This window comes from Homarus americanus, unplaced genomic scaffold (assembly GCF_018991925.1).
Source record: "Homarus americanus isolate GMGI-L3 unplaced genomic scaffold, GMGI_Hamer_2.0 scaffold55047, whole genome shotgun sequence".
Classification (NCBI taxonomy): Eukaryota; Metazoa; Arthropoda; class Malacostraca; order Decapoda; family Nephropidae; genus Homarus; species Homarus americanus.
The window spans coordinates 470,707-484,389 of NW_024724199.1; the positions used below are offsets into that span (position 1 = coordinate 470,707).

At 41.6% G+C, this 13,683-nt stretch overlaps 1 protein-coding gene across 1 annotated transcript in view; it reads right to left on the minus strand.

Annotated features, from left to right (window-relative positions):
* The window catches only part of LOC121864086, a 216,359-nt gene that overhangs the window by 8,492 nt on the left and 194,184 nt on the right, over nt 1–13,683 (minus strand). The window contains exons 7-9 of the mRNA XM_042362995.1: nt 11,511–11,653; nt 6,731–6,887; nt 5,288–5,776 (exon numbers count right to left, since the gene is read on the minus strand). Coding sequence (XP_042218929.1) covers nt 5,288–5,776; nt 6,731–6,887; nt 11,511–11,653 — 789 coding nt within the window. The remainder of the gene's footprint in view (nt 1–5,287; nt 5,777–6,730; nt 6,888–11,510; nt 11,654–13,683) is intronic.

A 13,683-nucleotide genomic window follows, 5' to 3' on the forward strand; every position in this document is an offset into this window, starting at 1 on the left:
ATGGATGTAATTAACACACACGACTTTGCTTCATATATTCACAACAACTATATTTTTACACACACACACACACACACACACACACACACACACACACACACACACAGTTATATTTCTCAATTAAATTCTGCCGCAGTGATGATTTACAAGTAGACACAAGTTTAACGAAGACAACAACAAGCTAGGCGGATCAACACAATCCTGAGATAACACACACTAAGTACTATGTGAAGCAAGGAGTCTAACACACACTAAGTACTATGTGAAGCAAGGAGTCTAACACACACTAAGTACTATGTGAAGCAAGGAGTCTAACACACACTAAGTACTATGTGAAGCAAGGAGTCTAACACACACTAAGTGAAACTCTAACACACACTAAGTACTATGTGAGCTCTGGGAGTCTAACACACACTACTATGTGAAGCAAGGAGTCTAACACACACTAAGTACTATGTGAAGCAAGAGTCTAACACACACTAAGTACTATGTGAAGCAAGGAGTCTAACACACAAAGTACTATGTGAAGCAAGGAAGTCTAACACACACTAACACACTATGTGAAGCAAGGAGTCTAACACACACTAAGTACTATGTGAAGCAAGGAGTCTAACACACACTAAGTACTATGTGAAGCAAGGAGTCTAACACACACTAAGTACTATGTGAAGCAAGGAGTCTAACACACACTAAGTACTATGTGAAGCAAGGAGTCTAACACACACTAAGTGAAGCAAGGAGTCTCTATTGATATGTTTATTTGTTTGTCTCATAGTTGGTTATTTATTGAAGAAAATGATGATTGAGTCTTCAGGAGGCTTAGAAATTATTCGTTTGTAAACTTTATTTTACAGGTTTGGTAAATCTTTGGATTAACACTGGCTTATCTTTTTTCAGGTTGAGACATCAGTACAAGGTAAGTACACACTGTGGCAGTTTTAGAGATGGAAGATATTATTAAAATAGGTTACAGTTCTGATATAAACACATCAAAACATTAAACAGTTAACATTACCTTCAAACAAAAAATAACAAAAATAAACACACAGGTATTATTCATAATTGTATAAAGTGATGATAGATTTATATACTGAGCCTTGATTATCTAGGAGCAGATATTATTTTATATATTTTTTCTTGCTGCCGTTCAGTACCGGAGACCTCGCGGTGGTAACGTCAGGTACTGAAGCTTGTAGCAATGTTAGCATTGAGGTTGTCTTAGGTCACAGTGTCTAGGTTTAATTAGAATTATAACTAACACCTAGAATGTGGTTTATGGAGGTACTGTAGTGTTTTTCTGATGGAGGTAAAGGTTCGTGTGTTTCAGTATAGTATAAATGCAACTTCAGATGCAGGTAAGGGCCATGAATTTAGTTAATTGCAAAACATATATATTTTTTTTCAGGGGAAGATAATGTATATGTAATTTTTTTAAATGATATGATGAATTTACATTGCTGTTTTCGGCCCTCGAAAAATATTACTGGTGACCGTCGTTTATATATTAAATCATTGCTAGAAAAAATTATTAAGGGATTTATAAAATTTGTTTTGTGGCCGTTATTTACACACACGGTGAATAATTGCGTGCCTAAAGGCTTAACCACGGGGAAGTTATAACTGTCTATTAGCATAACATAAACACTATGAAGGCGTAGTTTAGTATTTAAAAGGAAAACTACCATACAAATAGATAATGGTGTTACGTGAGCCATATCCTCGTATGTACACAGTATTAAAGTCAACACAAGAGCTAATGTATTCACCTTCCACCACATTACCTCGTTATCAGGTAGAAGGTTTGTGGACTCACTAATTACCCAGACCCAGACCCCGATCCAGAGCCTAACTGAACCTAATATAGCTTACCCCTGACCTACTCCAAGTTAACTGAATCTACTTCTAAACTAATCCCACTTTTATCTTAATTTTACTTAATCCAGTCTATCCTTAACTGAACCTCACTAAACTTCGCCTGTACCTGTAATTTAACATAATTTAACCCACCACTATGTTAATCTCACTTAACTATACCCAACCTAACCTAACCTAACCTAACCGAATCTTATCCAATTTTAATATGTAAATTCGGGTGTGATGTGAAGGATGCGTTTGGTCTTTCCTCTTTCCTACCCTCCCTCTTTCCTTCCTCTCTTTTTCTCACCTTCCCTCTCCCTCCATCCTTCTTTCTTTCCTCTCACCTACCCTGTCCCTCCCTCCTTCCTTCCCTCTTCTCATCTACCTTCCTTCCCTCCCTTTCCGCATGGTCGTTCACAGTCAATAATGAGGTCGTGGGAGTCGTTAAGATACTCTAGTACCAGCAGCCACGCCCTCACCCCCTCTCACCCCTTATCCCCCCCTTTTTCCTCCCCACTCGTTCCCCCTCCCTCCTGTTACGAACCCCTCCACCCAGCACTACGAACCACGCCATCTATTGTCCTGATCTACCTACCCAGCACCACGAGCAACGCCATCTAGGGACGAGACACGAGTATGACTCGTCTTAGTTAACACTCCGGGGTTTCCCTTCTCCATATCCTGGTTGTTGCGTCACTTCCTCCAAGTCTTCTTTGTGAGCTCCAATTCGAGGAGAGAGCACTTGGCTCTGGGAAGTGACCACAGGATCATCTATCCTCTAAACCTATGGTGCAGTGACTACCTACCGTCTTCTACAATACTCAGCCTTACTCGTCAGCCATCTCAGCTCCTCACTTAAGTATTTGTATCTTGTATTGCCTCCCCCACGTCCACTTGCTTCAAAATGGTTTACTGTTAATGTTTAGGTTAAGTTTGGTTAAGGGTAATTTATAAGCTGAATATTTTGTTAAGGGATTTATGGTACTTTATTATACACAACGAAAACTCGCATCCTTTGTCTACCCTTTCATAGTCCGATTGTCTTTGTTTTTTTTGTTGTTGTTACCTGTTGGGATCTGGGTAGACTTATAACTATATTCTAAATCCCCAACTCGTAACACTCCTTACCCCTCTTTCCTCCCCCCTTCGCCCCTCCTCTTCCCCCTCACCACAGGCACCATATGGTTCTATCCTTAAACGCGAGAGATAACTTGGTTTGGTCGTCATCAGACCTGAGATAAATAATGGCTTTATCTCCAGGCCAGAGAGACAGTATTGGTTTATATCTAAGCGTGAGAGACTACTAGGCCTAATGTGTGAGTATGAGAGACCTTGTGGCATTACCTCCATACCTGAGAGATGATACGCCCTTATCTCTGTACCAGTAAGGTCGGAATTAGAGACTAACAGAGGAAGGAGATGTGTGTGTGTGTGTTTAGTGCACCTAAGTTTACTCTCCCCCTCCTTGTCTGACGATGGCATACTATTCAGTGTGGTGTATCTGCACTGCCATAACGGGCCTTCAGGCTTATGGGACATACTCACGCAGGCACACACACACACACACACACACACACACACACACACACACACACACACACACACACACACACACACACACACATACACATATAATTATCAGCCTGTATCAATCCACTGCAGGATGAAAGCTTTCCCCATAAATTTCCACAGTCTTCCGTCTTAAGCCGACACTGTCCATTCCACACCCCCGAGCTTCCTAATTTCATCTATCTATTTAGTAGTGAGTCTTTTTCTGGGTCGTTGTTATCTCCCGGGATACTGGCCAGAGCTCTCTTGGTTCTGTGTTTTTCTTACTATAGTCTGTCTCTTGTTGTTTGTTTATTTTCTTCCCTTCCCACGCTTCTTTTGGTAGGTCGCACTAGTGTTGTTGGACTCGTGTAATTACTAAACTTGTTACGCCTAGTGATAACAATTTAACAACAACTGACGGTATCATTGTGTGTGTAAGAGAGACAAACAAAAAAATATCCTTCGTGGTGTTTTTTTCTTTGGCTGGATGACGTGAGAGTGTAGAATAAGAGATGGATAATGTCATAAGAACTCACGCTGGATGCAGCTGTATCTCCGTTGCTGTTTGAATATCATACAAAAGTTAAAATAGGAAATCGAACAACCTTTGAGGGGGAAATAGTTCACGGTGTAGGCAAGGGGGGAAGGGGAGGTGTAGGCAAGGAGGGAAGGGGATAGATAGGTGGAGGAGGAGTTAGGGATAGAGAGAGACAGCAGGGAGAGGATAGATGAGACAAGGAGTGAGGGAAGGGTGGGGGTAGGGCGGAATGTTGAATCAGAAATAAAATTGGAGGCGGGTCAGAGAAGGTCAGGCATTGTTGACACGGTGTACCTGGCCTAGCGTAGGATCCTGTTGGGAAGGTGAGACGGAGGGAGGGTCGACTTTTTTTGGCCCGTGTTGGAGGAAGGTTCACTAACTGGGTCATCTTGTTATGACTTCGGGGGTCGTGTGTCTTTTGTAGCAAGTGGTTAAAGGCAGTATGACCTCATTGATATATTCCTCCCTATCTTGTAATACTGATAAACGGAGGAACTTCTTAACATAGGTCCCATTCAGAGGAAATAGAACGACTGATGGTAAAATGTGTATGTATGTGTGGGTGGTCGAGTTTCCTGCACAAAGAGGAGAAAAACGTACACACAAAAATAATAATAAAAAAAGATATTGGCTTCACCATCGCTCTTATTTGCTTCCTTACTTACATATTCTTTAAAAAGGTCTCTCTCTCTCTCTCTCTCTCTCTCTCTCTCTCTCTCTCTCTCTCTCTCTCCTTCTCTCTCTCTCTCTCCTTCAAAATATTCAATTCAGCAATAGTTTAATTCTTATATATTGTAATAATTTTATGGCGAGTTAATTTTTAATGGTTCTGGTGTGTAGGTAATGTAATATGTATATTATAATCTACAATAGGAACAGAAATACATAGACTTTTCCCATTAAAAAAGTCATCAAACTAGTGCTGAATAACATGTTTACTGGACTGTGAAAAACACGACATTAAGCATTCAGTTAAGTACAAATGAATGACATATGCAGTAATAGAAAGTGAACTTATAGTTACTACTTACCTACAGGGGCCACTTACCTACAGGGGCCACTTACTTACAGGGGCCACTTACCTACAGGGGCCATTTACCTACAGGGGCCACTTACCTACAGGGGCCACTTACCCACAAAGATCAAATAACCGGATGGATCACTTATGCATGGGAATCCACTTGCCCTTAGTGACCATTTACCCTCTGGCACCACTTACTAGAGGAGACCACTAACCCACAAGGACCACTTACCTATAAAAAGGATAGCTTGTTTACAAAAGCCACTTACCTACAGCGTTCAGTTACCTACAAGTACCTCTTAATCACAAGGAACACTTACCTACGACGCTGAGGGTGTAAGTGCAGGGGACTCTGGTACGCCCCACGCGGTTGCGGGCGTAGCAGACGACGTGGACTGGGGCGGTGGGGGTGAGGGTGACGACGGATCGGGTGGGGGAGGAAGGGTCCAGGCGATGGCGTAGCAGGGAGCCCTCCAGGTCCCCGTCCCCAGTGTCTTCCCAAGAGTCGGGCAGGGCCAGGTCCCAGGACCGCGGGGCAGATGTCACCCAGGGCTCAGGGTCAGGTGGGTGACCTGGGGTTAGGTCAATCAGACTGGGGAGGCGAGGTGGGGGTCCCACCTCCCCAGTTATGACTCCACCCCGGGGGTCTTTGCCCCCCTTGAGCCTCGGGTGAGTGACTGGAGGCGCGGACAGTCTCCAGGTGAAGTTGACCTCTTGAGGCACGGCCTCCACCTTGCAGGTGAGAGTGATGGTGGTGTTCGAGGCCACTACCAGGTGACTGTGGGGACTCCCCGCACAGTATGGCGTGTCTGTGTGCACAAAACTATATTGTTAAGCCCAATATCATGTTTAGAACAGGTGTACTGCCTCTAGACATGTTATATATCTAACCTGGCCACATATTTCAGGGAGAAAACATATTTACATATAAAGCCATCGGCCTTACTCTACAGTGTTTCTGTGCGCTCTATCCGTGCCTAATTAATCATTTGTGTTATTGTGTAAATGTTTTTGTCTTTAACAGCCATGACAACAAAAACGTATGTAAGTTATTTTGTTGAGCAATTCCCAAATATTGGACCATTTGGATGATAATTATATAACACAGTATAATTATGGTTCCTCCAACTCTGTCGTATTGAAGTTAATCCAGATGATAAGAGACCGACATGGTTTATAGTTACAGTGATCAACTCGTCTTTAATTAACGAATATTGACAGAGTTGTTGTTCGTATACTGAAGAATCATAGTTTATTTCACATTACAAGAATATTTACGAAAATAAATATATGGTAACTATATCATGTCAGCCCTGGACTGGCACCGTGTAGAACTCCCTGCCTCTGAGTGCTTTACCTGTCACATAACATCCATCAGTTTAGATCATTCCGTTTCAATTACCTTCAGTCTTTGGCAAGGGGGACGCCTCGGTGATTAGATTTGATATTGACGCGTCTGTTCTCTCTCGCCGTTTTGTATTGGTTAGAAAACAAAATAGTTAAGTTTAGCTTTACCTTGACGGAGTTGAAGAAAACATATATATCATCCAGGTGTTATATTGGTTACGATTTATTTATGAAAATGACATTGAAATCAGGTGCTGGGTGTATATATTGACAGTGTTATGTTAAGACCTTATTTGTGTCGATCGTGAGTGTAATCAGTAGTGATAATTAGACAGAAAGGTAAACAATATGTGGACAGATAGATAAATTGATAAACATTTAGATAACACAGAACAGAGAAGCCTTGAGAGACTGACGTGCGACGCGTAGATGGACGGCGTTAGAGTGTCCGTCGCCTTCAGTGTTGGAGGCCAAACAGGTGTATAGTCCCGCGTCGTCGCGTCGCACAGGAGTCACCACCAGCGACGCGTTGTCCCGCCTCCACCGACGACCACCAACCACCACCACGCGACCCTGTGAACAGACGTGCAGTTATACCTGGGGATTTGATTATGTCTTATAGTGTGGTTATATCCTCCATGCGTTATAGTATAGTATAGTATAGTATACAGTACAGTACAGTACAGTACAGTACAGTACAGTATAGTATAGTATAGTATAGTATAGTATAGTATAGTATAGTATAGTACAGTACAGTACAGTACAGTACAGTACAGTACAGTATAGTAAGTATAGTATAGTATAGTACAGTACAGTACAGTACAGTACAGTACAGTATAGTATAGTATAGTATAGTATAGCTGGAAGATATACTGGCTATAATATACAGCAGAAACTGATCTAATTATGTCCTGTATCCGAGCACAGTGAAAGATATATAATATAAACAAAAATCTGATTAATTGCGGTGGTGAATATTAACTTGTGTGTTTCTGTTCCCAGTCTCTCTCTCTCTCTACAATTTCTCTATAACACACACACACTCACACTTTCTCACAAACTCTTCACTAGCACTCAGTCTTTCTCACATATATATACTCACATAAACTGTTCCGAAAAACAGACTAGTACTTTTTCTTTCTCACCATACTCACATATTTCATTTTTCAAAAGTTCACGAATAGTTTTCTCTCACACACTCACACACTCACTCACACTCACAAACCGACAACCACTCTCACACTTTCATTCTCTGACAGATGAACTTCTAATGATGTAAAGCTTCGAACACTCTCTTTCATCCTGACACACTCAAACACATTCATAGATGAGGTCCATGGTGAAGGTGCCAAGGAGGGCTTAGTGCAGGAGTTGAGTGCCATCAGGATGAGAGATCTTCACTACATCTGTCTCTCACGTGATTCATAATGTAATATATCTTACTCTTGGGTTCTGTATGCGAGAAGACCTCACGATAACATTAACTAAGTCTCCAACGTTTTGGTGTAAAGTTTAACATATTCGGAATGATTTGCTTTATTTTGGTTTTTATACACAGTAATTCCCTGAACAATTTCTGTACTAGAAGGCTCTACCTAAGTTGTTTACGCTAATCATATAAGAATAATGACTTAGAACGCGTGCTGTAATGATTCTGTAGAGTTATCAACAGTGATACTATATGATGTCTGCCAAAACTTGCTTGACGTGAGTGGGAGTATTGCATTCCTTCAGGGGGTGTTTAGGGGTAAGCATGGCATTGATTTTTGGGGGCACATAGATCCATTATCTAGGTCGCCTTTACTCACGCAGGATGCCAAAACAGTATGGTGCCAGTGTGAACCCCTTAAATTGTCCATTAATCATAAAAGAGACCCCTTTGGCTCAGGTGTAGTAAGAGGGTGACCTGCCGAGAAGTGCCTCTGTTCTTAATCCATCTGCTGGCTGTGTAAACCATGCAGGGACAACAAATGAACCATAAAGGGGGTGGAAACTGCCGACCAAGGACGATATTTGCACCGCATGCAAATTAAGCTTATTATTTTCATTGTGTTCCTTTGGAGAGCCAGCGACAGAGGGGGAGCAGCTCGCGGTCTTGCTGATAATGCCAGGTCGTTTCTGTAACAAGTAAATCCAGTTAATGTGGGGCCATAAACGGTGAGTATGAGTGCTAGCCGCCACAGCTGTCGCGGCCAGCAGCAGCACCCCGTGTTGAGTGGGGAGGTGCCTGTGTCCTGGTGGTGGTGATGTTGATGTTTCTCCCCTCCACGACACACCCAGACCACACCTTCCTAACTCATTCTCACTGTCTCTAGTTGTCTCTTTTAGTTTTATTAGCTATCCCTTCGTCTCTCTCTCTCTCTCTCTCTCTACGTCGTTCCTCAGCTGTGCCTCTATATCCACTTCCTTCCCTTTCTTTCTCTTCCTCTCATTCTCTCATCCAAATCAGCATTGCACCATGTCGCGTTGGGTGTCCCTGGAGGCACTACCGAAGGAGGAGACGATAAGTTAAGACCGCACACGATATTATGCAGCGGGGTACGACCTCGTCTCCCGGCAACACAACAGGCCATCAAATATGCAGATGAGATCATGTAACTGAACGGGTTGTATGGCGAGGGAGGATACCGTCAACAGCGAAGAAGGAAATATAACTCCGGTAAAATGTTCATACCCGTTGTTGGAGGCTGTTCCTGTCGTCTTGGCAGAGGAAGGAAGAGATAGACAAAAAACGAAGGAAAGAGAAGGAAAAAGATGGATAGAAAGAAAGAGAAAAAGAATTTATAACAAAAAAGAAGCATTTGCATATCATTTGGAATCTCTGTCAAGAAGAAATTAATAACAAGTAGTGATGCATCGCCCCGCACTTCACCTCACATCTGACATCTGGAGATAGACTAGGGATGAGGGTGAGGGGGCGGGGTGCAGTATATATCATAGACAGACTGATATATCACCAAGAGTTAAGAGACAGATATTATGCGGTAATCCCTACACAAACCTTCGCGCTGTTTAAGTCCTGTCATTTTAAGCTCTGGTCTGTCTTAACAAAATTATATTGACTCCAAGTTACAGCTGTCGAGAATGAATCTTTAAAACCAAAGTTAAAAGATGAAAACGAATCACTATTAAGAAAGGAAAGATCACTATTCTACCCTCCCCCCCCCCAAAAAAAAAATAAATAAATAAAAAGTTGCAAAATAAAGTCAAATTAAAGACATCTCACAGCAGCCACGTTCGTCACACTACTTCACCATCGACAGTGACGGATATAAAAACAAAGTAAAGTACAGTAACGGGCATTCATTCACGGTTCTCCCAGCCTCCAAAATTCTCCCGAATATTTGGCGCAGGAGAGACAGCTGTCACTCACTAAAAGATTAACTTTTCATATTTCGAATTCGCTCTGGATTTTGGATACACTTTTTTATAGTTGTCATCTATCTATCTATTTTTCTATCTATCTATCTATAACGTAATTAATATCAGCTGTAAGACGTTAAAAATAATCTCATAAAAAGCGTTAGTAAGTAGAGGACAATTTAAAACAAGAAACATGTATTCCGTGTGTGTGTGCGTGTGTGTGTGTGTGTGTGTGCGTGTGTGCGTGTGTGTGTGTGTGTGTGTGTGTGTGCGCGCGTGTGTGTGTGTGAGAGAGCAGTTGGTCCAATATTTACTAAGTGTTTGGTTCTTTTCTTTCTTCTCGCCATTCCTCTTCCTTCCTTTGTACACACACAGCAGCCCAGTTCGTGTCGTCCACTGTGTAACATGACTTTGCCTCCGGGTAGCTTTTACTTGGTACAGCGTCACAGGGATTATTGTACACTCTCCATAACACAACACTTCTGCTAGACTGAATAACACTATATTCACGTGAGGGTTTTCGTTTATGATCGCCAGGAGTTAGAAGATCTTACTGACGGGTGTGAAGGTCATCTTAACCATGGGTCTCAGCTGTTACTGTTTAGCACTGATTTTTTCTGGTGTTAAGTACTGTTCGACACTGTTTACTCTCCTTTGTGAAACGAAATTGTGACCTTTGACGGGTATTTGCTGATATATCGTTAGGGGGAAGGGGGTTGAGAGACGGGCAGTTGTGGTACGGCCAACATTTTCGTCCAGGCAGCCTCCGAAGCAGCGTCAGGTATGTCCTAACCCTCCAGTGGTAAGGGCACGAGCATATATTAGTGTGTGTGTGTGTGTGTGTGTCGGGATGCAAGCAGTATACTGTGGTATCACTTCGTCTCAGAATAATAATAACAGGCTGCTCAATCTTTAAAGCAGATATACTGGGGCTCTGTACTCAGTGGGGTCCCCAGAGACTCGAAAGCCGACAGCTTCATGCTGCTACGCCCCACTGCAATAATCCAGCACAAAAATACGCAGTTGTATTGTCCTCCTCCCCCGACCGCTGGGACACTGGCGGCGTTATGCAATATTTGGTATTTTCTTCACGAAGCTTATATTCATAATTTTTAACTCAAAACATATGAGTAACATAAAAGTTTCATTAAGAGGTAAAAAGAAAAGGAAATGTTGTACTTTTAAGCAGGTGGAGAAAATCATTCCCATTTACCATGTGTGTGTGTGTGTGTGTGTGTGTGTGTGTGTGTGTGTGTGTGTGTGTGTGTGTGTGTGTGCTAAAAGTCACGCTGGAAATGAGAAAAAGTAAGAAAAATTGGGATAATTTAATTTTTTCCCAGACAACGGCCGGTGGATGAGAGCAAGTGATCCCATCATTAGGCAGGTAAGACCCGGGGCTAATTACTCTCTGCATAATGACTTTTGCTTCTGTGAAGACTAATCGCCCGACTCTGGCCTGAAGCTTGGGCGTAGAGGCAAGAAGTTACTCCTGCGTATACTGCGTAAACTTAAAAGTGATAACCTCAAGCAAAAGAAATTATTACAAAACTTGAACATAGAAGTTTATACGTAATTCTAGAACGTAAACTTTGATAGGAAACCCAATAATATAACTACTAACTGCTACTTCTACCGTAATACATGATAGGAAACCTGAGGCTATAATTACAGCATTACCAGAGAGTCTACCCTGAGCTGAACGATAGACAGTAAATTTTTATAGTTCTTAATGGTTATGACTGAGTAATTTTGAAGACAAACAAAAATTAACAGCAAAGGTAATTAGTAGTAGCGATGTTATTAACAGGTAGACCAAAAGTAATAAACACTCACGTTATGCAGCCAGGTGATGTTGTAGGCTGGGGGGTCGGCCCTCACGGAGCACAGGAAGCTTACACTCTTGCCCTCCATCACTTCCCTCCCTCCTCCTCCACTCCGCCTCCCGCCTTCCACTAGCAGCGTCGCCTCCGGAACGTCTGCAGGAGGGAGCAAAAGAGATCCTGTGACATTTAGGCGACGGGGAAATGTAAAATGGGAAAGGAAGAGGAAGAAGGAGACGTTGAACTGCTGAGGGAGGAAGTGTTGACTCGCAGGAGGTGAATGTGGCCCCATGGGGAGGAAGAGAAGACGATAGAGAAAGAAAGAATACCAGGAGAGAAAAACTTTCCTACTTAAGACAATCTTGGGCGTCTCAGCAGCAGTGGACGGACATCTCGAGGCATGGGGAGACGCGAAAAAAATTGTTTTTGGACAGAAAAAAATAAAGGTGTAGGCAGAGTTTGGTTGATTGTCTGACCCAATGAAAGAAAAGTGGAATGACTTTTGGTGATGTTCGTTTGTTTCTGTTGAGTTTGGTTTGTTTTTCGTATGACTTCGTACAACAAGTTCTGCTTTATCGCTCGCCTGATTACAGTGATAATGTTCCTCTTGATTCACGTCATTTGTCCTGCATAGCTTGTGTTGTTCCAGGGCTGTTTTATTACTAATATCTAAAAAGTAATCAGTAATTTGCCGTAAGAGTTTAATATGTCAACACTTCTCACGAGTCTCTTGACAATTGAAGTAAATATAAGTTCAAACTAAGAAGTTGTTTTATGTTGATTTTTTCCGTCTTCGTCACTTTTTTATAATACACTTTTGTTTACAAGTCGTTAAACTATACTTAATATTCTAGACTGTTATTTTAGAGGGAATATTACAGTACAGGGGTGTCATAAACCGTGTAGATTTTACCATACAAAAGGTGTTCTAATTTTCTTACCTGTCCATAAATTAATGACTTAATTCTAGCAAGATCCACATAAAACACTTCAAATAGGTCATATATTAACGGAGTGTAATATGTCATAAATCAATGAAGACTGTACTCCAGCAGGATCTGGAAAAAGCGGCCAAGATGTATTCCGAGTGGTCCATTAGCGGTATTCTCTAGAGGAGGCACCAATCCTGTGTCTGGCTGTCGAGGATACAACCAGACCAAAGCGCCTGCGAAAAATTTAGCGGCTCTAATGTATACTGTGAGAGGCAGTGGGGGAGAGTGCCAGGGGTAGGGGAGGTGGTGTGACGCTAACAGTAAACATTGTCACACTAACTACTGAGTGTTTTCTGTCATTATTTAAAATATACGAAGTAAATGTTTTTCCATCTTCATATCACTGAACACTGCCTCTATGTTCACCTTTATGATAATGCACTTGTGAGATTATTGTGTGTTGAGTGTACAGCATATAGTGAGTGGTCATTACCCGCAGAGGAACAAACATTAAATAGCACGATAACTTAAGACAATTGCAGGGAAATTACGCTCAGTTTGCTTCTACATAATATCCTTAATATTTCTTTTTAAGTGGTGCAGTTGAGGGAAGGATATTATCAGGGCCTAAATAGACAAGGAAATGTTCTCAAACTTATTTTCAAAAGTTTAACACGAAGGGAGATATTGTAAGATGTTTATTAATGATCCTGAAATACTGTCAGGATTCGACATGGAAAGGCTACCAAAAGTTTCGTAATTAGAAACAAAAGTTGTTGGGGATTACGCTGGCAAAAACTGATCCGATGAACCGTACCCGGAGTCGGAACCGGATCCAAACTATTAATATAATATTTAGGGTTTGTTTATGTTGAATTAGGTTATCTTAGGGTTAGATTAGATTAGGTTAGGTTAGGCTTCAGTTAGTCAAGGTCCTTCAGATATTTCAAGATGTTTGTATCAATTTACTCCCAGATTTTATATATTTTATGACCCAATGTTTAATGTAGAGCTTCCATCCCAGTAGTATCGCGACGAAAGTTGTCGCGTTAGATTAAAAAAAAAAAAAAAACGTAATACAAAAATAAATTGCCCTTATATAACACGTTGTTAGAGCAAACGAGTCAAAAACTACACCATATGAATTAAAGCTTATGTGTTATTATACCATGAACGTGATTAATCTTGCAGGAAGCAAATGATACAGCAAGAGTCGCCTTCCCTCTCTAAACCAATAATATCCTGTCTCTCTCT